This window comes from Meleagris gallopavo, chromosome 1, assembly GCF_905368555.1.
Source record: "Meleagris gallopavo chromosome 1, MGAL_WU_HG_1.1, whole genome shotgun sequence".
Lineage (NCBI taxonomy): Eukaryota > Metazoa > Chordata > Aves > Galliformes > Phasianidae > Meleagris > Meleagris gallopavo.
The window spans coordinates 25532170-25554669 of NC_139404.1; the positions used below are offsets into that span (position 1 = coordinate 25532170).

Below are 22500 nucleotides of genomic sequence, written 5' to 3' on the forward strand. Positions count from 1 at the left end.
ATCACTGAATGGTTTGGGTTGGAAGAGACCTTCAAGATCATCTAGTTCTAACCCTTCTGCTATAGGCAGGGACACCTTCCTCTAGACCAAGTTGCTCAAAGCCCTGTCTAACCTGTCTATTTCAACTCTGGATATTTGGGGATTCTGTGGTTCAATTTTTATTTTTTATTTTTTTGTTGTTGGAAGCCTCCACTGTTTTTAATCACGATACAGTACCATGCTCATCACTTCCAGATCCTCCAGATCCTTCAGATTACAATATTCAGTCCCCTGTGCTGCTCCCTCTTTGCTGAATGTTGAGCAACAAGGTATGCAGCAGATTCCTTCTTTGCTATGCTTCCCATGTTTAAAAATTCTGACCTTATTTTTTTTTTTTACCAAATTAGTCTAGTTGCTTTAGAGTACTGTCCAAGCTTTCTTTGTTACATTTCTGTAGTTGAAGTGCAGCCACAGTACAAACAGGCAGGATAAAAAAAATGTCCATTAAAAGTGCATCATAGGTTAAGATACTGGTTTCTTCTGTGCTGTAATTTTTGAGCAATAAGGATCTCTTTTTTGTATGGACAGTTCAAAGATTATTTTGATAACTAATCTGTGGAAGAATTAATAGCTAAGATTAATCAGGACACAAAAATTTTCATTTATTTAACTATACTCTCATCAAACTCAACCGTAAATCAAGTCCAAAATCAAGCACTTTAGTCATCCATAAAATAATAATTAAAAAAATAATAATAATAAAAAATCACTGCACCTTAGGAGCACAACTTGCTGAAAGACACTACCATACTTTGTTCTGGAAGCATAAGCACAACAAAAAACTGTTTTTAAACTCTTGAAGCTCGACTCCAGAATTTGTTTTTTGAAATCAAAGTTGGGGCCAGGTTGAAGTATATTGGTTAGAGATTTAAAGGAAATTACGTTTCTAATGTAATGTGTTCTGAGGAAAAATGAACCTACCAAATACCTATGAAAACCAAAGCCAAGATGCTTGGTTGGTTTGCTTTACCACGAACAAAACACTATTTGAGCATCCATCATTCTCAGTATATTCACATCTCAAAAACTTTAAAAAAGTATGACATGTTCCAAGATGTTTATCATACGTAATGATCAAAACACAGTGATGGCTACATTTTACTATGCAACTAGTATGAAAATACTAGTATATGTTTTTAAATAGATACATATATATAAAAACATTTTTATATTCAAAATTCTACTCTACCACTTTGTTATGCAATGAAAGCAGTGTACTAAGGAACTAATTCTCATGTGAAGTGCTGAGTATTTAAACAAATTCTGAAGAAATATTTACATATGCAATGTCTTTTCATTAATAACTTGGCAAATTCAAATAAAGCCTAACAACAGGTCACAGGTTACAGATTTCTGACTTCTGATCAAAACTACTACATAATTGGAATTTTTGCTTTAACTAAGAATAGAATAGTTCCTATAATGGTCCAGACTTGGGTTCATAACTAGTCAGTATTTTCATTAATGACATAGAGGTGGGAGACTGTGGTTATTAACTCCCCAGATCTCAACAAAATGGAAGGTAATGCAAGCATAGCAGTGAAAATGATAAGATTTCAAGTATGAGGTAACTGGAGGAAATCCAGGTAGCAGTTTAAAAAATACTGTTATATGAAGAAAGGCTGAAAAAGAGATGTCTTAGATTATAGAAAGAGCAGGTCAGAACTGGAGTTAGAAATTAGTACAGAGAGAAAGCACTGGTTGTTTGGGAAGCTCTGAAGTCTCCATTCTTGGGGGCCTATAGGAACAGGTTAGATACACTGAACAACTAAATTCAGCCCCTGTGAAATCTCTGATAGGATAAAAGAATGATGAGGGCATCTCTTAGCATTATTACTATGTCATGTTGAAATGTTCTGATCAAAATAGCTACATTTTATTAAGCAAGTTCTGGCAATTGTACTTGAGTTAAAGACTCAAGACTGTGTAACAACCAAGGGGTCCATAGCAGTAACAAAAATGAAGTGTGATGATTCCAATTTTTTTCAAAAACGTTTTAGATAAATATGTAAATGAGCAGAGTCATTTCCATGGGTCACCTCCTCAAAAATTGGTGAATTTGTTGTTTTGAGAGAAAATTTTTATGTATGCCACACTTTCAAAATTGAACTCTACAGGAGATTTTTCTAGTATAAAAAGTGTTCCAATAAGTTTTAGAGCCTCTGAAAATATCTCCCCCACTCATAATTCAAAGAACATGGTGTTCCTCTGTCTCTGTGGCTGCCTCAAACATTCACTCTTCCACATGTCATAAAGGTTTTCAGCATGCATTACAGCTTTTACAAGGAGATTTCTGCTATCCCCTCCGGAAACTGGCAAACTATAACTTTCAGTTCTCATGTTCTCAGAAATATATTCTATCCTTAAGGACACTATCATTTATAGCATTTAACTGGAACAACTACCAGGTGTCAAAGAGACAGGTAACAGTTGCCGGACAATTACCGAGGCCTTGTCAAGACTGTCTGTAGACTGCCAGAGAAGAACTTCATGGCTTCAAAGTAAAAAGAAAGATAAAAAGACAGGTAGCTGACAGATAGATATCTACTAGGAAGGACCGTATAAAGTAACTTCCAAATATTTAGAGACAAAACCAAACTCCTAAAGCCTACAAGAACTTTGCATAATGAAAGATGAGCTGTCTTTCGAGTTTTGCACAAGATGAGCCCAATCCCACCTTGGGAAAACTTGTACAGCGTAACAGCTTCTAAAATCCTGCTAAAATCTAGGCAGTGGCAACAAAACAAGTGTTGCATTCAACTTTTAAACATTAGAACGTGTGCTGTTGCTGACAAGAAAACAACCAGATCCTATAACCAAGTACATGACTACTTAATTAAATTGAGCTGAACTGGTGTCAACAAGGAGAAAGGATACTTGATACAATATTCTCAATTATGGATAGCATGTTTTCTACAGAGGTTTCACATCACATCAGTTTTAATGCAAGAGGATACCAAACCCAGCAAAACAGCAGTGAGAACACAAGGCAACAAAATATAAATAATTACAATAAACAAGGTTTAGACTACTTTAGTAGAAATCCACATGTTTATCTCAGACTTTAAATAGAAAATACAATTTTCCCTTTGAGAAAAACACAAAGTCAAACAACATCTTTTATAACAATCAATCCTGACTTACCACAGAGAACCTGAGCACTTCCCTTCAAACAAAACAAGTTCTTGTAGGATTTTGTCTGCTTGCTATTTATTAAGATATTTAAAGTTCTAAAAAATGTAAAATTATATAGTTCTCAAGTGTTATAAGCCATTCTGAAATTAAATGATATATTATTTCACCCATTTTTCCCACAATTCTGTAGATAGACTTTAGGTCATTGCATCTTTAAAACCAATTGGCTAGACTGCACAAAATCTTCAAGTTGTAGTATTTCTCCAGTATATTTACTTCCACAATATTGACTGTGCTTCAGTACATGGAAGAATAACACAGTACATCTTGTGTTTGATTTACACAAAATCTTTTATAGAACTCTAAATTTTCAGTGTAAATTTTTATGGTAGACACTTGCAATTTTTATTTACTACTCACGCTGGTCTCAATCCTTTCATGCTGTAGGCATCCTGAACTACAAATGCAATTTTGATGCCGCTACACAAAATGCTCTGTGTATACTTTGGTAGAAGAAATTAAAAGATTCACTGCTACAAAATTCCTCAAACTGTACAAATATGAAATTTCGTGAGTCCATGTGAACTACTGAGGCATGAAGAATATAGTGACTACATCTTTCTTTACATTTCTTTGGCTGGGTACATGATGAATACCTTAAACCTTTTTTTTTTATCTGAAGCATTTTGCTTTTCCAAAGACATCTATATTAATATCCTGTTAAATCTATTGAAAAATACAGTTTAAACTTTTCTTTCAGATCTAAACATTTTAAAGCTTTCTTTAGAAAATGTCTTAAACATTTTTTTTCACCAAATATTATTTGGTGAAATAACAGTCACTATATTATAAATGCAGTAACTGTTTTTCCTAGAAGACCTGGACTAATATTTCCTCAGAAAAATCTCATCTAGCCAGTCCTCACTCCAACTCTGCAAGATATCCCTATAGCAGTTTAAAAAGCAAAGCCCTCCTTTCCAACCCAATTTATCCAATCTGGAATTCTTAATATTTATGCCTCTACAGGCAATTTGTGACAAATCCTTAAATCCTACAGAATTTTCATGCATCTACTTCTATTCAATAAATTTGTCTCTTTTCAATTTCATGTTATTATAAAAAGCTTATAATTTTTCTTAAGAAGCGAACTGTTTATTGTCATTAATATGTACAGCCATTTTGAGAGATACTAATCCAAATAATGAAAAAGGGAAAAAAGCATATTAGATGACTAATTAAATACAAGTTCAGCAATGTAAAACTGTCACAGAAACCATTATTGTTTTTTCTTGAACATCAGGAATCACTTTCTCTATGTATGTATAACATAGATTGGAACACTGAAGAAGCATTATTATTTCTACATAAAATAATGTCTAATCAGTAGTTTCAAGTAAGAAGGTGAGGAAGGTCCTCTTAGCACATCTACTTGTCTGACAGCTGTGGGTGCACAACCTCACTTCACTAGAAAGAGACTGAAGATACAACATTCTGGAAGCTACAATGTATTTCCAGAAGAGTAGAAATGTCATGCTCAGAGAAGAGCTGTTTCCCAAAGGAGGTGTTTCTGGATGTCCTCTTCTAAACTGCCCTTTTGCCCCAGGTCCTCCGATAGCCAAGTTGAGAAAAAATGGGATGCAGTAATCTTCTCTTCACTCAAGTAAGATAATGAGGCACAAAAACCACTTTCAAAATATACTTTTTTCTTATCTAACAACTTGTTAATCACTAAGAAATTCAAGTCTACAGTGATGTAGTTGAGAGTTGAACTGACTTGGTATTAAGATGGAAAGGAGAGGCAACAGCCACAGCTGGCAGCATGGCAGGTACTCCTGTGGACTCCTGACAGCAGAGGAAAGTGTGCTGGAATAACTAATTAGGCTTCTAAAGTTTGCCTTCTTTAGCTCGTCACTGAAGAGACAGAGTTAAGAGAATTAATGATCGTTGGTCATAAGGTATCTCTGGCATGTCAAAGTACAAGAACAAGTAAGAATTAGTTGGGATAAATTTATTATTGCCTTGAAGGCTTGCATGACTAAAGACTTGCTTTCCTATTGATATTAGGCCTTGCTGAAATTTTATCAGATGCTGTAAATGAATCCAGGTGTCTTCATGCTTTCCCTTTAATTACTGAAGATAAAACTCAGATGAGTACCTCTTGAGGAAAAAAAAATAAAAAATTACAAGCCCCATTATTAACAACAGCCCAAAACTTCTATTGTACTCTCAACTTTTCTGACACTCTGATACTAAAAAGATGTAAACTTTGCTAGCATCTGTAACATCCATCCCTTTGTTGAGCACCTGAACAGTACTAATATCTGTAACACAAAATCCAATAAGGAACACAGAATAATTTAGGCCATCAGAGGCCTAGTGGAGATATTAAGATTAACATCCTGCCAAAGAAGGCACAGCTATACGATCAGACCTGGTTATTCAGGGCTTTATGCATTTGGCTCTTGGATATTATACAAAGTCTCTGGCAACTGTCCCATTCACTGACTGATTGATCTTGTGGGGAAAAGTTCTTTCCATATCCAGTCTGCGTATCTCATTTTAAGTTATGCTCATTGTCTCTCAGTTTACCACCACACTGCACAGAAATGTGCCTGGCCCTATCTTGATAGCCTTTCCATAGACATCCAAAAGCTGCCTCTTCTCCAGGCTGGTCCAGTTCAGCTCCCTCAGCATCCCTTCATAGGGCAAGTGCTTCTGCTACCCGTCATCATGGTGGCATTATGCTTAACTCACTCCAGTTTATTAATATCTTCTGTTTGCACGAGGTGACAAAACCAAGCACAGTATTCCAGATGTGGTCTAATGAATGCTGAGCAAGAGGAGATAACAATTACCCCAGTCTCTTGGCTCTCTGCTGCTGGCCTAGGAGGCTGCTGATGTTAGTTGAGAGGGCACTCTGTTGGTTCATGCTCAGTTTGCTCTCTGTCAACATCTCCGGGATTTCCTCCTCAGACACGCCATCCTAGTATTTATTACTAGTGGATCTTCCCTCCCCAGTGCAGGGCTTGCATCTTGTAAAGTTCCTCTTGGTCTGGTCCTTCAACTCATCCAGCTTCCTCAACTGCTATCCTACTCTTACACAAATCCATTGTTCTCCCAATTTGATGTCATCTGCAAAACTGATTAGAGGGTGGTCCATCCTGCAGAGGATCATTAAAGCTGCTAACAGGACAGGTCCCAGTATATTCTAGAGAAATCAGAGACCATCATATACTACCTAGGTGTGGCAAGTTGAAGAAGAGTAAAAGGCAAGAACAATTACTAATTAGAAGTGGAGATTTAGCATGAGCACAGCAAAGAAAAGTTCCTCTAAGCACTTATGTAACTCAGATATGAGAGGGAAGGACAGCAGGAAGATACACACTGTTATCTGAAAATCTGATCTAAGTGACTACATCATGATATTCTAAAGAGAAGAATAAGCCATAAGTAATAAAGTGTCTGAAAAAGAGGTAAAATGGATTAAGAAGACAGTTTAATACCAAAAATCTCCAAAGAAAAGCGATTTACCTGCACCTTTTGAACTTTACTGGAATATAAATAGCAGAGAATATTGTAGCAGAGAACATCTCCATCAAGGGGAAAAAAACTACAACACAACCTTTTGAAAAATCACTTAGAAACTTACTGGCTAACAGGACATTCCAAATTAGTCCTGCCACAACCAAGGAAATATTTTCTTGCTCATATGTTGCAGACAAAAAGATGTCAGATTTCAACATCAGCAATTTTGCTAAGATTCTGCAATACATTTGAAAATTTACATAAAGATTTCGGATCTCAGAGAACTGCTTATTTGGAGAAAAAGATTTTAGTGAACTTAAATTGAGAATTGCAGCTGTAAATGATCACAAGAAGTATCAGATTGACATTAGGAGTGACTGAAGGCAGAAAAAGAAATAAGGGAAAGCCAAAGATATGAAAACTAATGATTTCTTGGAATTAAATCCAGATCTCTGGAGGACAACTGGATGCTCCCTCCCTGGAAGCGTTCAGGTCCAGGCTAGATGTGGCTTTGAGCAATCTCGTCTAGTGGGAGATGTTCCTGTCTATAGCAGGGGAATTGGAACTAGATGATATTAAAGATCACTTCCAACCCAAACCATTCTACGATTATATGATTTCATTTGCGCCATCCCTGGTGGCGTTCAAGGCCAGGTTGGGTAGGGCCCTGGGCAGCCTGGTCTAGTATTAAATGGGAAGGTTGGTAGCCCTGCCAGTAGCAGAGGGTTGGAGATTCATGACCCTTGAGGTCCCTTCCAACCTGGGTCGTTCTGTTATTCTGTGATTTACATCAACAGCAAAATTCCCCTTGACTTGATTAGTGGCAAGATTTCACTTGTGAAGTTTACTCACAGCTGCTGTAAGTGAAATATGCAATACATTTGACAGAATGCTTGAGGAGAAGATGGAGTAACCAAAAGAGATACACATACTGAACCACATATTTCTCATCCAGACAAATGAGGCGGAATAACCATTATATATAAGGCCACTAATTTGAGGTTTCTGCATGTAATACAACAGTGAACAAGGAGACTTGATTAAGGTATGTTAAATTGTAAATTTCTGTAAGAAACCTCAAACATCTAACCCTTACTAATACTACAGTTTTGTCAATAATAAAACCAGCTGGACAAAGGAAGGTAAAAAGATTACTTCTCAATTGGGATGTAGGCTAATCGAGAATCCTCTAAGATCCCACATTTGATTTACATTTTGAATGTAGTTATTAATATCCTCAAAAGAATATATAAACAGAGGTAATAACACAATATACATTAGTAATATCTAAAAGTTAACTATGAAAAACTAAGAAAGTTGACAACCTATGTCAGATAAATTTAATGCTGAGAAAACCAAGAGAAATATATTACCCTTTATGTACATACTTAACTGTGCAAGAAATGTAAGTTTTTTATGAATTCTTCAGTGACACCTCTGCTTAAGAAGTCCCAAATTAGTATGTTAGACTAACCAGGAGAGTAAGTTGGGCTGGGACATTACTTCAAGTAGTATATGCAAGTGACCACCTTGTAGCTATTATTCACTTATCTCAAGAACAATAATTGCAGAATCTAGAAGGAACAACAAAGGTGACCTATGGCATTGTATACATATTTCCAGAAAGAAACATAAAAGATGGTAGGAGTGCTCTGAATTGATTTAATTTAGCTGCCACTAAAGTCAACACATAAGATCAGTAGTTTGGATATATAAATAACATTGATATGCTAGAAGTATGGAGATAGGTGAAACATGGGGAAAAAAGCAAACACTCTGATTTCATCCTTACTCATAATTAAGCTCACCCAATTTAATACGGGTGATATTTAATCTTTTATCATAATTTTATCAGTACAGTTATCCCAATACTAATTCCTCCTCATGTTAAAAATGCAAGGGGCTAACACTAAAGAGAAGTTTTGAAACTTTTCATTCAGACAATACTATTTAATAGGATTAAAATATACAAGCATTTCAGAATTCTGATATGCCACCTGCCATTACCCTATAGGAAAATGTTTTAACAAATATTGATCCTTACACCACAGAAGCAAGCCAGCCATTAATTCACGAAGATTACGAACAAACCTCTCCTTTTTCTTTTCTGTATCAGAGTCTCTTACTAACTCAGGGACCATTTTGTGCTGCTTATCTACAAAACACTAATAAATTCATTCCTAAAATGATTGGAGATAGTGCTATGCTCAATAGCACTATCCCTGCTAGTTTATCCCTGACCAAGCACATCAGAATGCAGACTACTTCACTGAAATTAGAGACAACTAGAACTTGCAGTTTCTGTTCTAAGCAAAATTCATATGTAGACATTGGCAGATGAGAAGGAAATGGAAAACATGCAAAACAAGTAATTGAAGAAACCCAGTCTTATAATAGTGAGTTCAATTTGAAAAAAAGTGCTGAAAATTTAAAAGTAAAACATGACTCTTCTCTTTCTTTGTACAAAAAAAAAAAAAAAAGTAGCTTTGTGCAGACAAATTTGTGGAGAATACAGAAAACAATTGACAGATTTGTTGATGCTCACATGACAATTTAATTTCCTCTGAAGGGATAAAAATAAAAATCTAATAATAATCTTTGATTAAAAGCAGTTAATGGAAACAGATTTATTAGATTATGAAACTGATAACAAATTGAATACGTCTTCATGGACTTTTTATTTTTTAACTTGGCAAGAAAATGCCACGGCAATAAATAAGTATATCCTATCTGCGTTGATATCAGCTATGAATGTTAATAATACTAACTGCTAATGTAATGACATGAAATCTTTGAACTGTGAAGAAAGAATCTTACTGGAAAACTGATATATTAACAATATATCTCCTTTTCAAATAAGACACAAAATTCATGTGCTATTAGCTGTTACAAGATCAGGATTTTTAGGAATCAAGTTCTGATAAGAGAAATGATCTTTATGTATATTTTCTAATCCTAGTGATTGTTACTAAAATTTTCAGGCTTGACATTGGCTTGCTCCCTTATGTACCTGAAGAAAGGTGTTTTCTCTTTCAAGAACCACAAAAAGTAGAAACTTGACTAGAAATTAGCTTAGGGTTCAGGCCTCTAAAGATTCTTTCAAACACTTAACTATATGTTGAACAAACTTCAAAAGTCAACATGCTCAACGAAGAAAATGATTAGGAGGAAAGAACACAGTTTTTTGAAAGCAAAATGACAAAGTACTACAGATCTGAATGTTTTAATATTTTTTGGGTTGCTGAATAACCATCCAGAAGAAGCAAGTCTGAAAAGAACAAAATATAAGAAGAGGCTACTGATGTGAAACGCTCTGTGCTATCTAATTGCTGTGAAATTTTAAAAATTGCACTCTTTCCACAGAAGCTGACTAGCAACAACTAGATATCTAAATGTTACGCAGTGAACAGAGCAAGCAAACATTGTCTGTGCAACATCTGGAAAGCTATTCAGTGATCCAGAAAAATCTGACAATTTGGATTACACTATAAGTGTTTTTATATATCAAAATATACCTACAGGCTACATAAACTTTTTTTCTATTTCTTTATATGTAAATAATTTACATTAACAAATCTTGAAAAACACTGAGCTTACTGTATGTGACAACAAAGTTGAATGTAATATCTTTTTACTAACATTTCCATCATACTTCTGCGAGTTTTGATAAGCTAATCACCAACCTTTCTCCGCAGTGCTACCTGAAAATTTTATTGTGATGCAGCAGCAAGGGATTAAATAGCATTACACTTACATCTAGGCTTGTAACACTCATTTTGTATTCATCGAAAATGATGTTTCAGAGGTATGCTTGATGAGTACCGTTTCAAAATTTTCAGCAGGATATAACCAAAATGATTCCTTTTCACATGATAAGTTTCTTGAGAAGCATTTAGTTTTTTCAGTGTGTAAGAGCTAGGACTTGAACTGCTGTCTAGGACAAATCTGGAGAACGGCCAGCTCTTCCGTTTGTCTTCTGCCAAATAACCAATGGCAGCATTTCACAAATGGACCTACACATCACACCCAGCAGGGGCAAATGGGTCAAACTCAACTATGTAGGACTGCCTGCATTGTCCTATCTGACATTTCTGATGTTACTTAAATCTTACGCTCACTATATATTTTTCTTTAAGGTCAGGGTTCATTCAATCTTAAAAGTAAGAATGCTTAAAGATACTTAGGTCTGACAGCTGTTCCAAATTACAGAGTAAATGGACTCGGACAATTTCAGACAGCCTCTCATAAGAAATGGCATACATGAAAAAAATTTCATTTTTTTCAGATTTATCATAAGAATGAAAAAAGAAAACAGAGTTGGAAGGGATCTCAAGAGATAACAATCTCTTCATCCCTTCCGCCTACCCCAAAATAGGATGATTTATACCTAAACCACTTCTGAGAGATGCTTCTCTGATTCAGTCCTAGAAGCCTACATTATCAGTGGTTCCCTAGTCTCTCTGTACTGGTTATACCTATCAGCATTTATTAATCTTGTAGTCAGAGTTGTTGTTTTTTTTTTTTTTTTTTCCTAGTGGCTAGTCTGTCTCTCTCTTATCTAAATGTTCTCGTCCCAGTCCCAGCAGACAAGGCTATTCCCATCTTCTTTGCAAAAGCTTTTTGAAGACTTATTTCTCCACTCAGTTTCTCTCTCCTCAGGTATCAAAGCTAATAGTTTTGGTGCCTCCTCAGTGTTCAGCAAAAAATCAATCTCTTTACTATATTAGCACAGTCAACGAGTGGGGAGAACATTTTACAGCTAGAAGATGGCAGGGGTTGCCACTGATCTCATTACCTCTTGAAGAACAAAGCTAGGCTCAGCATACAATTAGATGATGTGTCCAAGAAATCAAGAGCCTGATGCCTTATCTGCCACTATAGCTATTCTGTGAGGCATTTGACATGGTTCCAACCTGGAAGCCTACCTATATGCTTTGAGTATACCTGGATCAGGATACACAGACTGGTTACCCCGACTGTTAGCCATGAGTTTTCTTTGATCACTCTTGTTTCTCTCTTTAAAAAAAAATATATATATATCTGCCATACCATTTGGGAAGTTTGTTGTCCACAGTGTTCTTCCCTTGAGGTCTTACCAGAAGAACTGGTTAAAGGATAAGAGATTATGTTTACATACAACATTCCTCTTAACATGCTTTCACAAGCACATACCTTTATCAGTACATATTCATTTGGTCATTAGCTACTATTTCTAGATACTTTACTTATGAATGACTGCCTTTACCATCATCACCATCTCATACTTACACTCATGACTGCTTTTGCATCACGTATCCCACTTTTACGCAATTACGAATTTAATATTTGGATGTGAAGATAAACACATTTGAAGAATATCTTATATCCACATGGTCTCAGCAAGAAAAAAACAAATATATTATGCCTGTAGATTGAGCTAATTAGGAGATATTTGAGATATCAAAGGGTCTTGGTTAATACATCCTGCCTCAGCATCATACTTTGGCCTGTGTTTAATGCAGACTTCTGCTTCACAGTGGAATCTGCTGGAACATTCTCTACTTAATGAACTATACACAGTGCAATACCTTGTTCATTGCTACATCTGTAGATATCTACAAAATGAAATTATACATATTTTTGATTGCAATTCCAGCAATACCAGGTGGGTACAAAAGCATAACCATTTCTTTCATTATTACATGAATAAAAAAGCCCACACAGTCTCGTCTCAAGGTAATTTCACAGTGACCAGTCATGGTTTCACTATAACTGTGTGAAACCATAAGGTCAGTCTAATGCCAACTGGCATTCTATCAAACACTTCTCAAAACAAAGCTAGATGCAATTCCAAATGAGGACAGTGGTGTAACAGCAGTATAACATACAGTTTGTATTCAAACTAAATCAGAACATATTTTTCAAAATTAAACAGTTCAATTACTAGCTAAAAAGCCAGTATATTTTTTTTCCCGTAATGATGTAAGAAAATATTGTAATGTTTCACTGTAAATAACTATGCCTGGAATACTTTAAACAAGTCTGTTAATATCTGTGCATGAAAATAGAACCAGTTTTACAGAACAGCCACTAGTAGAATGAGGAAAACGGACAGCCTATAATGTCAGAATGAGGTTGCATTGCCTACCAAAACAAAGACTCAAAGTTCACAGTGTGCTTGCTCTAACACATTGTAACAATAAACAGGAAGAGTAAGAATGACTACATGAGCTAGATCACGTATTAGTTAAACTAAATCCAAATATATTTAGTCTGCAAATGCAAATATGGCTTACAGTCATCAAAGGAATGAAGTTCTGCAATGGCTTTCAAATTTGAGATGAAGTATGAGAGAAATTGTGTACACATGGCTGTATACAACAAGAATCTTATTTCCTGTGTTCTTAGAACAAAAGATAAAAGCTCAGAGAACATTTTTCATCTCTGTGTGATGTCTGATAATGCCAAATTTGCAAGGAATGAAGAAAAGATGGAAAACAGGGAGGGAACAAAAAAAAAATCTATTTGCCAAAAGATCCTAAGAGTACTACTCTCACAACATAATACTATATCAAAGATACACTTCTCCTTATCCAACTCAACTGTAAGCTTATGAATGTCTTAGAAAAAGGTTAGTGAGAGGTTCTGCAACATCATTAAACAGTCACTAATGGGTATAGTGAAAAAAATGAACTTAGTCTTGGTAAAAGATGAAGACTACTGAATTTGTTCAGCCTAGTTTAAGAAATACTTTAATGTTAGAGAACGCAGTCAAAAAACCTGAGGAATACTACAACTATATGCCTAACAGAGGCTACACAGGGGTCCACACTACATATATGTATTTCCAGCACTGTTTTAAATCACAGCCTACTGTTGGACGGGAAAATCATATTTTGCCAACTGCAGTTTGCCAGAATATTGTGTAATCTGCCTTTGTATGTGGACTTTACTAGGTATAATCAGGCCTTACATCATTTTGAGATTTGCTTACTTCAACTGGTTCTACACAGGATTTCTCATGGAGATGAAGACTTTCTATAAACTCCTTACAAAAAACAATCGAACAAAAAAACTGTATATAAATTTTTAGTCCTAACATCTGTGTGTTGCTAAAGACTAAATAATAGTCAAATAATAAATATTATCCAGTGTAACATTCTTGATTTTTCAGTGAATCTTTGCTTGACTTTATGGATCACTATTTAAACCCTTGCTGAACTGATAAAACATGACCGACTGGATACAACTGTATGTTTTTATTTGTCTGCTTACATGATATGTAAATGTAAAGACAGTGTGGACACATGTCTATTATCTAGAGAGTCCAAAAAAACTTTGGCTTATAATGTTAGTTATTCTAAATCCAAATACAACAATACAAAGTGGATAAAATTAAAAACTAAACAGTATATTTCTAAAATGGCATGTAAATGGCACTTTCATCTCAGCTTTTATGTTGTACAAAGGCAAGAATCTCTTATGAACTAAATTCAGGATTGCTATACAACCACATTAATGAGAAATTTTGTTGCCAACTGTACGTTTTTAACAGCTGCAGCAGTGTTTAAGGTGCTGCCTTCTCTAATGCATATTTGTTATGTAAAAAGCATAAATACTTTGCCCATCCATATGCCGAGAATTCATGGCAGCAGTGCCACAAAGTTTTCAGCAATGACAGCTTCCAAAGAGTTTGTGAAACCTACTGGAGCCTACCAACTTCTACAAGACATGCTATGGGGATCTGACACTTTTCAGTTGAAGGCACTGTATCTCTGGAGTGATCTTTTTGTCAAGAGCATTGGGAATGAACTGTAAAAGTGCAACAATTGAGGTTGGAATAATGTAAAGAAGAAATAGTGACTACTGATCCAAAGTAAGACATGTAACATTTAAGAAGCTAAGGAGGAAATGATAAAGTACTGGAACATCGGTACTGAAATGTAAGAAAACTGATGAACTGAAGCAAAATGTAAAACAAAAATGGATTGAAAAGTAATGTAAAATCAAAAAAAAGGAGAAAATAAATATTTAGGAAAACGTTCAAGTGAAAACCTATGTCCATAGGAATAGCAAAAGATACTATGAATCTGAACACCACTGAACACACACACACATATTTCCAGTACCACCTACACATGATTGGCTCTGTATGAATTACTGGGAGGCACAGTCACAAGTCAAGAGTTCAGAATGTATGATCCATAAAATCAGTAAAGATCAAACAAAAACAAAAAACCAACCAAACAGTAATAAAACAAGATAATAACGTGCTGTTCTGCTGTTCTAGCCTGTCACTTTGGGTTGCTTTCCAGCATTAGGCAAAGGCAAAATTATTCTCACAATGGAGCTTCTTTCAATGGGAAGACACTCAGACAAAAGCTGTAACCTTTAAGATCCAATGCTTCTCAGCTGTTACTCTTTCCTCATAAAAATAAAAATCAATCGCTGTCAAAGTCTTTTTGTCTATCACCTTTATTTCTTAAGATTTATGAATAAAAATGTGTGAAATTAAATTAAGCAGGCATTAAAATATCACGTGGTCAGGTGAAACATTTTTGATGAACAAAGATACCTGGAAATACTGCAATTGCTATTACATTCATTGGTTCAATTACATGCTTCTCACCTATTTAAAAATGCTTATTATACCCCTTTTAATTGATGTGTTTTGAGAGTTTATTTTCTTGACTTATGTAAGAAGTGTAAGTCTTACACAATGAACAAGAGAGTTGGATCATAGCAGTCTCCTAGAACAGAACAAGCCTCCAAGGTAAATGCAAAGAGATCATGAAATGGGATAATGTGATGAAAACCAAAAAAAAAAAAAAAAAAGAAAAAAAAAAAGGAAAAGGAAAGACAGGGGACTGGAACATTATGAAGTTAAAGAAACAAGGGAATGAAAGGGATTAAAACTGGAATGATAGGTAACCTACTGTAAGTGGTGTGAAAGCTTAACAGTGGGGGACTGGAATAATCAGATATGGGAACGACCTGACAATGGAATGCTTTCAAACTGAAGCACCTCAAAAGTGAATGATCTTACAGCAGAATAATCATATTTGCCTCTGGGAATAAAATTTAAAGATAAAAAAGTTTGAAGAAAAAAAAAAGAAAGTTTGATGATTATGCAGATAGAACTGCAAAGAGAAACAATCTAGTAAGGGCAGGAGTGGGAAAGGTAAAGGAAAAGAGTTGGGAATGACCACAGAATACAAAGGAAAAGGTAACTGAAACCACAGATGACTGGAACTCATCACTTCATAGACAGAACTGGGGATCATAGAATCACAGAATCCTTAGAGTTGGGAGGGAACTTTAAAAGTCATCTAGTCCAACTCTGAAATGAACGGGGACAGGCACAGTTAAATCAGGTTGCCCAGGGCCTGATCCAGCCTTGCCTTGAAAGTCTCCAGGGACAGGGCATCAACCACATCTCTGGACAACCTGCTCCAGTGCCTCACCACCATCATTGTAAAAGGCTTTTTCCTTATATCCAACCTATATCTACTCTTTGTAAGCTTGAAACCATTTCCCCTTGTTCTGTCGCCACAGATCCTGCTTAAGAGTCTGTTCCCTTCTTTCCTGTAGCTCCCCTTTAGATACTGAAAGATCACTATCAGGCCACCTCACAGCCTTCTCTTCTCCAGGCTGAACAGCCCCAGTCATCTTGCACTTGTAGGAGAAGTGTTCCATCCCTTCGATCATTTTTGTGGTCCTCCTCTGGATGTGCTCCAACACAACACTGGATAAGTTCATTTTCTAATTCATCTCAGATTGACTCTTATTCTTGTTCATTTGGACAATAGTTCTCCTTTCTCACAACCTGATGTAATGTTTTCTAAAAACAGCTTTAAAGACCATGGGACATTTGGCTTCAAAACAATTCCAGTCCTGTAGGACTCTGCAGAGTTCAGTACTCTACAGAATGAATGAATATAGAGTCTCATGCAAGGTGAGGTTATATGAACTTCCATTTTAAGAAGTGACTCTTCTAAGACTTATCTCTCCTTTTCACTGTACTTTTTAAGTACATTAAGAAAATAAAATCAACTACCTCTACAATTCTGGAATTTGCTGTTAAAAAAAGATATTATTTTTGTAATTCAATTGAGAATAAGAGGTCAGTTGCACTGTCATCAGTCTACACCCTCATATAGCATGGAAACAGGCCTCTACCACTAAACCTCATCAGTAGGATATTTTACTTCCTTAACTCCTTTGCTAAGTCCTCCCACTCCTTACTGAATGAGCTGCAGTGAGTTTTAACAGAGTGATATATTTATATGACAGTAACATCACTGTTCTCTACCTTGAGACTGCATTTTCTCAGTGTAAAATTTTCCAAGGTTTCTAATGACTAATTTCTTTTTTTTTTCCTTAACAGCTTAGCAGTTCCCATTTTTGACTTTTTTTTTTGGGGGGGGGGAGGGGGTGAAGTGAAAAGAAATTGCACCTGTATGCACTTGCCAAAATACGATTGTGTGGACTGGAGATACTCTAGATGCTCTGTTAGTACTCTGCCACCCTGGTCCTTGCTGATAGCTCCAAAAATGAAGCAAAAAATGGCATTAAGTATTGATTTAAACAAAAATTGTTCAAAATTGATTGCTGACAACTGGTATTAGAGAAAACTGGAATTTTGAACAGTCTATGTTCACAATAAGTAACATACTTCCTCATTGAAGAAGGGAATACTTGATGTCCACCTAACATTGAGCTGTCAGGAATTAGATTTGAAGATTAATCAAAGACAAAACTTGTATTTTTAATGCAACACAGAAATTAAATCCAGAATTTGAGATTCTACCAGTGATATGCTGCAAACTGTACCATGGAATTATAAACTTTCATCAGACTGGAAATGCAAACCGTGAGTCATGCAGCATAAAATTTCAGATGCTGTATGGAATTACTAACTCACAAGATGTCCTAACTACCAAGCCATAGTTACAATGATCACCTAAAACTCAGGTCTACCTCAGTATTTTTAACTGTTCAAGAAGTATAAGAAATGGAACATATTATATATAATTACCCAAAGTAAAAACTGGAAAGCTTTTCGAGTATCACTGCCCTAAATACACTGACTGGGATTCATTACCCTCAATCATTTAGATGTTAAACATTTAGCTGAGTTTTTATTCCTGCTGCCTTTCTCTGCCAGTGATCAGGAACTATCTTCTAAGAAAGCAGATTCACTCACCGTTATTAAGACATCCACCCACAGATGGAAAGTTGATTGCTGTAACTACTCTCACTAAGCTGTTTTTGAAAACCAGATGTAAAGAACCAGGTACAAATTCAAAGATTGGAAAAATTTCCTCATCTATAGCAATCCTATAGTTATAGGATTACAGCAACAGAAATGAATTTCTTTGATAGTGTTGTCACGTTTGAAGCATGCAAATACTGCCTATTGCACTTGCATGTGTAATCTTTATTATAAAAAAAAATATATCTTACAAAAATAATAATATAAATGTACCAAGATAAGTAAGTTCCATTGCCACATATTTATGTGGTATCACTGTATTCAGTACAATTCTAAGGAGCATAGCTTCCTTCGCCAGTGGTATCTTGGTACATTTGCATTCTCTTCCTTCAATCCATCAAGAACTAAGCAACATATAGACATAATTTTCAAAAGAGTCATTACAGCAAGTCCTGAAATTGCTAGTTTTGACAAATGACATATCATAGAAATGAGAGAGGAAAACAAAAGCTTGAGTTGGGGTGTAACTCAAGTTATTTGCTTTTTTCATAGGCAAGAATTGCTACAATATATGCAGTATTTTAGCTATAAACACAACTATAAATGCAGCCATATCTACATAATCATATGCATAGATATCTCAGTTTATCCAGAGGAATGCCAGACAGAACACATGATATGTAAACATCTCTGCCAAACACTTACAAAACAACTTTAATAGCAAGTGTCATTCTTCTCTGTAAAATAGCTGTTTTTAACACACATGATCTAACTCTTGTTTGCTCTTTAAAGTTTTATTGTCTTGGCATTTTATACAGGAAGAGAGCATTAGCATACTCAGGAGAACTGCTAAAAGTAAAAGGCCTCAAGCTACCCACTGCATGGTTGATAGCATAAAGCATGGGATATAAAAACTTTTGTCTGATTGCTCACTTTACTTGTTTTAGAGTAGTGTGACTCTCAAGAGCATATATTCATGTTCTTTCTACTTCAAGTTTTATTACTTCTTTTGTATTATTTAATACATCTAAAGACACTTCCAAAAGACAAATTTTTCCATTTTGAAAAAGTAATGGTTTGGAACCTGATAAAATACATTAATGTTCACAGTGTATTATTTTCAAAAGCGAATAGAATAAATGTGCAATAGAACAATTAAATGCTTGACAATAAACACTTCCATATGATCACAGATATATTAACATGCCAAACAAAAGAAGAAAAGCTCGGCAATACGCTTCCCTTAAAAAAGGTCAGATCAAAATAGATTCTCCACGCATCAGAGAGTGAGTAAAAGGAGAGTTTGGTCTCAATTACTGTTACTTCTAAATATCCCACTCCAGAAATTAAAATCAACATTAAAAATGGGAGAGAAAACGGAATGAAAAAAGGCAGATCAGATCAGCTACTTTAAGAATAGACCATAACTGTATGCACACATTAAAAATCATCCTACATTAAACTTGAACCTAACTCTACTTAGATATCACACTGCTAATTATTATATAAATAACCTGGGAAACAATACCTCCAAGATACATGTTTTACTATTTAGTAAACAAGAAACTGCCACGTTTGACACCACTGATTAAGGCCAGGCATTTCTAAAGCTTCAGACACATTTCTGAAATCCACAATACATCAATTTTTAATACTTCCACTCTCTCAGCTCCATTAAAAAGATGGTAGGGGAAAGATTTTAGAGTAATTAATGATATAGTTAGCTGCTAAATATTAATAGGAATCGTAGTCTTGCATAAAATATAACATATAAACCTTGCCAATACAGACGCACCAGTAATTAAACTTGAATATGTAATTACACTGATTTATAAGACAGGCAAAAAGTTACACTTTACTGGCTTCTATGTAAACTGTGGGCAACAGTTAAACTTTGCATTTTACGGTTTATGTAAATGGGCAATATCTCCACTACAGTTCATAAATGGTTTAGAGACTCACAGTTAAAAATTACAACTAATGCCAACATGCACATTCTGACCGTACCTTATAAACCAAGCTGTGAAAATGACAACAGAGACCAGCTTTCCATCACATATAATGCTTGCGAGCAAGTTGAAGAGGTTTGAAAAACAAATAGAAAAGCTTAAAACGAATCTTACTACAGAGTAAATGAAGAAGTATCAACATAAATGCTTTGATATAAATGTTTAGTTTCAAACATTCAGTTCCAGATGTTTTACTTACCCTCATTTCAAAGCACTTTTAAATATTATCAGGTCTTAGACTAAGGCATTCTTTTCTTGGAAGAACACTAACCGCACTTACATGTGAGGCTGAGGAGAGCAGCCCGGGCTGCTGTTTCCATTACTGTCAATGTGATCCAGCGAGCCATTGAGATCTTCATGGACTGCCTGAAGTAAGCCACTGGATGCGTTATTTATCAATCCTGGGTTACTAAGCAATGGTAAACTACTCTCTGCCAGTGCAGCCTAGCAAAATGAAGAATAAAAATAAAATTCTCAGTTCTCACACGTAGAAACCACCTTTACATGTTCACTCATTTACAAATGTACATACACAAAGCAGCTCATTTTTGGTAGCTGTAGAGGAGGTCAGAAGGATTTTGTGCATTTTCCAGCCATTTTCATATTCAGATTGTAACAGAATCTCCATTTCCGGTTTACTACTTCTCTTACATAGGTTTCATTATTTTCCATTATTAACTATGCTCTGATATTCATAGCACTTTTCTAGTTTTACATCATTATCTGACTTTGAATTACGCTTAACCCCTATGCCCTTCCACACAATGTATGGTTCCTTTATAATGCAGGCAGCTGCTATACTTTAAAAAATGACCAGAACTTAACTCAAAATAAAAAAGTCCTGACATTTGCCTCTTCTGCATAAAAATTATATATTATAATTAAACTTTAAAGTTTTTGCCATGAGCACCATGTTCCCCAACACTAGGATGTGAAATCATTTATGACAGCTTGGATAAATATTAATGCATATCCACATGCATTTGCAAAAGCTTCTATCAATCTAACATTTGCAGCAAAACTGAGTGTTCCAGATTTTGCCACAGGGTGTCCTTCTTGCTTCTCCACATCAAAAGTAGCATGAATAAGAACAAGTACTTCTTGCAGTGCTAGGTAACACAACTAACTTGGAAGATAAACCCAACTACTTAGGTTGACCATAACATTGACATAAACATAAAAGTAAGTTACTTTATATCATAATATATCAAGAAATAAAAGAAATAAGATACTTCATATTAACATATGCAAAGAAAGAATAATTTAGCTGTGTTTTTTTGTTTTTGTTTTTGTTTTTACCTGCAAGCTTGCATTAAGAGCTGCTCCATAGCCTAAGCTGGTGGGTATGTTTTTCACTAATGTTGGGCTTCTGAAAATAAACAATTTTTCAAAGTTTAAAACACAAGCACACATCCTGGCTGGCTCGCTGGGTTAATGGATTGGTTTTTCAGCTCAAAAAACATGAATTTTAGAAGGAAAAATGAAATGAAGTTGTGGATGAAGGGGCTCAACCTGGCAGAGCACAGCGATTTACTGGTATCAGAAAAGCAAGCGCTTTGCAGTAATTAGACCCACGTGAAAATCTGCTCCAAGAGCAGGGCCATGGTGACAAGGTTCTGAACTTGCTGAAAGAATCTGACAGAGATAGCTTTAAACTTTGTAGAACACCTGCCTCAGCTTGTTGTGTCATTTGGTTTTGGTTTTCTGAACTAACACTGATACACACCCGAATGCATTACATACAGCTCCTCTAATGTTCTGAACAAAAAGATGTTTCTCCTCACTTCCAAAGAAGGGGGAGGGCACAACAACATATAAATAACAGTAAATGTGCGATACAGTGGATCAGTTAGCATCCCATCAGATCAAACACACTGTATTTGAAATGGATTGGAAATACCGTATGCTGTATCACCATAAAATTATGTTTTCAATAAAACGGAGGTCTCAGAGGAACCCAGAGGTCAGCTGGGTGGCTGTTTACAAACAGATCCATTACAGAAAGAGAATACCTTCCTGCAAAGAAAAACCTCCAGCTTTCCTCTCTGCACCTTTGGTATTCTGAGTGGTTTTATCAGAACTAATTATATACTCTAAAGGAATAAAAAGCATCCAGAACCAGTCATAGTGACATGGGATTAATTTGAAAGTAGGGCAGTAAGCATGCCAAAGGTCCTCCTGTGAAGGCTTCTCATGAATACTACCCTCATCAAGAAGATATTTCTGAGGTCAGTACTATAGTGTATGATACCTATATTGCAAAATGACCTTGAACGACTCCCTACTTCTGTCAAAGGTTTACAGTGAAAACAAGCGTGTATGAAACTCCAACACATGGGCAACATATGTACACAGGACTATTTTTAATATATAGTAGAACTTATGGTGGATGGAATTAAAATGACAAACATATGGTGAAATACACTGAAAAAAACAAAACCATTATCGCTTTCCTCTGCAGCAAACTATATGGGAAAGTCAGGCAGGCAAGACTGTACAGAAAACAGCATTTATAAAAAGCAAAACAAAACAAAAAACCCCACGAAAGAAATGTTAGCTCACTGAAGAGAATGCACCAGCATAGCTATTAGCTTGCTA

At 35.5% G+C, this 22500-nt stretch overlaps 1 protein-coding gene across 13 annotated transcripts in view; it reads right to left on the minus strand.

The window, feature by feature from the left end:
• Positions 1–22500, minus strand: part of FOXP2 (forkhead box P2) — a 410750-nt gene that overhangs the window by 9749 nt on the left and 378501 nt on the right. For 12 of the 13 annotated variants that reach the window (XM_085219270.1, XM_085219261.1, XM_085219254.1 and 9 more), the window contains 2 exons: positions 21202–21271; positions 20183–20346 (listed from right to left, as the gene is read on the minus strand). In XM_085219270.1, the coding sequence (XP_085075396.1) occupies positions 20183–20346; positions 21202–21271 (234 nt within the window). The remainder of the gene's footprint in view (positions 1–20182; positions 20347–21201; positions 21272–22500) is intronic. The other variant, XR_014881957.1, reaches the window with a different exon arrangement.